Source organism: Lactuca sativa, chromosome 7 (assembly GCF_002870075.4).
Source record: "Lactuca sativa cultivar Salinas chromosome 7, Lsat_Salinas_v11, whole genome shotgun sequence".
NCBI classification, from domain to species: Eukaryota; Viridiplantae; Streptophyta; class Magnoliopsida; order Asterales; family Asteraceae; genus Lactuca; species Lactuca sativa.
The window spans coordinates 161,797,507-161,801,309 of NC_056629.2; the positions used below are offsets into that span (position 1 = coordinate 161,797,507).

Here is a 3,803-nt window from a genome sequence, read left to right on the forward strand (position 1 = left end):
ATAACCGAGCATAGAAACATTTTTACATTAGCAAACAAAACGAATGACACAAACATGGAGTACTATTTTCACCTTCATATATAAAAGACGTTTTACATCGATATTATATGAATAAGTAAGCTAATAAAACCAGCTAGAAACAACAATAAAAAACTGAATCCTAAACACGAGCTATGATAAGATTCATACTAAAACAATATAATACATATGATAGAAGTACTCACTAACATAAGGTTTGTGAGTTAGATATATATAGCAGACACTCTCATGAATCAAAGTAAATACTCTAGTAATTAATCAAGATTGATCAATGTGATCATTCACGCTCAAAGGGTCCATTGGGGTCGACTTGCTTACACAACCCTAAATACGTCAAGAACAGAACCCTATCTTTGGCCCCAGTTCGATGATTCTTAGTATGCTTACAGAAGTACTTCAACTGCTCCAAAGTACAACACCCAAGCATCTGTCCAAGAAGCAAGAACAGCCAGTTAATCTCTTTCTTCTTCTCCGCCATCACCGGCTTCATAACATTATCTTGACCACAGTGATTGCACTTTGGTAGAACCGGATTCATCCATGTCGCCGGAGCTCTTTCACGGAACTTGTATTTGTTCTCCGCAACATAACATGCAATGTCATGAAACTTTTGTTTCAGATCGTATTCGATCTTGTACTGCCTGTCACATCGCTTGCAGTGCATGTTGCCGGAGATGACGTTGATGCCGGCGTCCGTCAGGTGTTTGATGCTGTGGACAGTGGCACGGTGGTTGGTTGCCCATGGGAACGGCGGCGGGATAGTTGGTGATTTACCATGACGTGGAGCTTGTCTTCCATTTCTACGGGTGCGGGGTGCGGCGGCTGGTGGAACTACCGGCAGCGGCAGTGAAATAGTGTAGTTTAGTGGGTCGATTTCAAGGTGAGAAGTAGCTTGTGTTGCCTCCATTGATATTGCTTTAGAAGAACGTTTGAAAGCCCTAGCAGATGGATCGATTTCAAGGCGGGAAGTAGCTTGTGTTGCCTCCATTGATATTGCTTTAGAAGAGCGTTTGAAAGCCATAGCAGATGGATCGATTTCAAGGCGGGAAGTAGCTTGTGTTGCCTCCATTGATATAGCTTTAGAAGAACATTTGAAACCCCTAGCAGATGGATCGATTTCAAGGCGGGAAGTAGCTGGTGTGGCCTCCATGATATTGCTTTAGCAGAACATGCATTTGAAAACCCTAGTAGATTAAATAGGAACAAATGAGAAAAATAAGGATTATATACAAATATTTCGAATTTCAAATTTCAAATTATTTATCTTATCTCTATCTTCTTATGTATTCTTAATTAAAATCTAACTAATCTAGATATGTTTTATCTAAATGGTTTAATTACTAAATTTTTGAAACCTATCTAATAAAATTCAGATTTCACTATTAAATTATAATCTAGTTTTATGCTACAACTTATATCATATTACACAATTCAAGTTAGAAATTACTTTACTTACTTTTGGAACATTATGTTTTACTTCGTCCACGTTAAAAAGATCAACTATGGAAGCTTCATATTAAAAATTTTACCTTTTTATATTTTCATATTGGTATGAATTCAATGAGTCAAGACCGTGAAGCACATATCAACTAATTAATGTAATACAATGAATGTTTGTGTTGTTTCGGAATTCCTGTTGTGTCCGATGTCTAATATTCACGACGATGTTCAAAATGGACACACTAAATTCACATTGAATCGTGTCAAAATCAACATTAATATTATTTATTACTAATCAATGTATATTACATAGACGTGTTCTGTAAAACTAACCGGTAACGGATAGAGGATAGCAAGTATGGGGTACACTACAAGAAAAACCACCATTAGTGGCGACCTACAAGGTTACAACATTCACGTTATATGTCGTTGCTAGGTGGCCGCCAACTCTAATGGTTGTTAACCCCGATATGTGTAAATTCCTTATATTAAACCCCAGCCGTTGATATTGTTCATAATCTAACAGTTGACAATACCCGTCGTACATCGCAATAGCGACGATTGTCGCCGCTGATGCTAAAAAAAAGACCACGATATATACCCTCTAAAACGCATCGATGCTAATTTAATCGTGTCGTCGCTAATTGCTGCTAATGGCTTGACGAGATATACACATCGATCGCAGTTGATTCTTTTTCCTATTCTGCCTTCATTTTCTCTGTCGATTCCATCGGCGTAAACCAAGTCATTTTGTCGATTTCGTCGGCTTTTACTACCATTCCGTCGAAGGTTCCCATCACCGGCAATGAGGAAGCGTATCACTGGCGACAAAGCAGAATCGTCGACCACAAGTGCATTTTATTTTCCTTCTTTGTTGATTTCGTTTTCATTTTCTTCTCTTAGTGACTTATGAGTCGGATTATTGCATCCCTCTGCCGGAATTACTAGACTTGTTGGCGTTTCTTGTTTTCTGTTGGAATTTGGCCGGAAAAGATCCTATTGGCCGAAAAGTTGTCGCAATACCACCACCACATCCCTTCTCCGCTGGATTACACCACCAGGTTCCTTTATAATCTGTGTATTTGTGTGTGTGTGTGTGTATATATATATATATATATATATATATATATATATATATATATATGTGTGTGTGTGTGTGTATTTATATTATGTGTATGTATAAATGCATGTATTTACAGTGAAAACATAAAAATTATGTATGTTTATATATGTTTATTTGTTTGCCATATGTGTATTTGTATTTGTATGTATAAGTGTATATGTTTATATATGTGTATTTGTTTGCCATTTGTGATTCTAATGTATGTATAAGTGTATTTTAATATGCTGATTTGTATGTATAGATGTGTATTATGTTGATTTGTATATGTGTATTTTAATATGTTGATTTGTATGTATATGTTTATCTGATGAGATTTGGAATTTATGTGTATAATGTATGTATATGTTAAGTGTATTTGTATGTATATATATGATCATCTAATTTTTATGGGATTATTTGGAAAGTAAAATGTTAATCAAATTTTCAAAATATAGAATGCTTTACTCAAAAAGATCAATCAAGAAACTTAAGTTTCTTTTGAAGCGAACGGTCTAACATCAGAGGATATAAAAAATTGTTTTGAAAGATTTTTGGGTGCTCAACGCAGCCATATCATAGGCATCAAACTTAAATCTTCTACGGTTGTGTCGATATACGATCAGAAACAACCACTAACACAGCCACCGCCCACCGCGACAATCACAGGTAACAAGACTATTTAATTTCAAAATCTCATATATATATATATATATATATATATATATATATATATATATATATATATATATATATATATATATACACTTTGGTTATAGTTTGATATGAATGCTTTTGTAGTTTGGTAATTGTTAGTTTGATTATATTTTGGTAATTTTTAGTTTGGCTATGTTTTGGTAATTAATTGTTAGTTTGGTAATACTTTGATATACTGGTAATTGTTGGTTTGGTAATAGTTTCAAATATTGGTAATTGTTAGTTTGACAATAGTTTATATATTGGTAATTGTGAGTCTGGTTATTTTTTGATATATTGGTATTTTGTAGTTTGATTATAGTTTGATATATTTGTATTTTATAGTTAGGTTATTGTTAGTTTTATAAAAGTAAACTAGTTTATAACCCGTGAGTACCTTAATTATAAACTTAATTAAACTTTTATATTAAAAACTCAAAATTATTAATCAATTATTTTAAATAAATTATTACTTAAGAGATATTTTTTAGTTATATAAAACTATAATTGTTGATTTAAATAAATGCGT

The 3,803-nt window shown here is 33.4% G+C and overlaps 1 protein-coding gene across 1 annotated transcript; it reads right to left on the minus strand.

Annotated features, from left to right (window-relative positions):
* Positions 1 to 316: 316 nt before the first annotated feature.
* On the minus strand, positions 317 to 1,189 carry LOC111895629 (uncharacterized). The gene has a single exon (XM_023891705.1). It carries the CDS (start codon positions 1,187 to 1,189, stop codon positions 317 to 319), a length of 873 nt encoding a protein of 290 aa, XP_023747473.1.
* Positions 1,190 to 3,803: the final 2,614 nt, after the last annotated feature.

Excerpts from the sequence above, each read along its gene's own strand:
- LOC111895629 (XM_023891705.1), bottom strand. The coding sequence starts at position 1,189 with ATGGAGGCCACACCAGCTACTTCCCGCCTTGAAATCGATCCATCTGCT.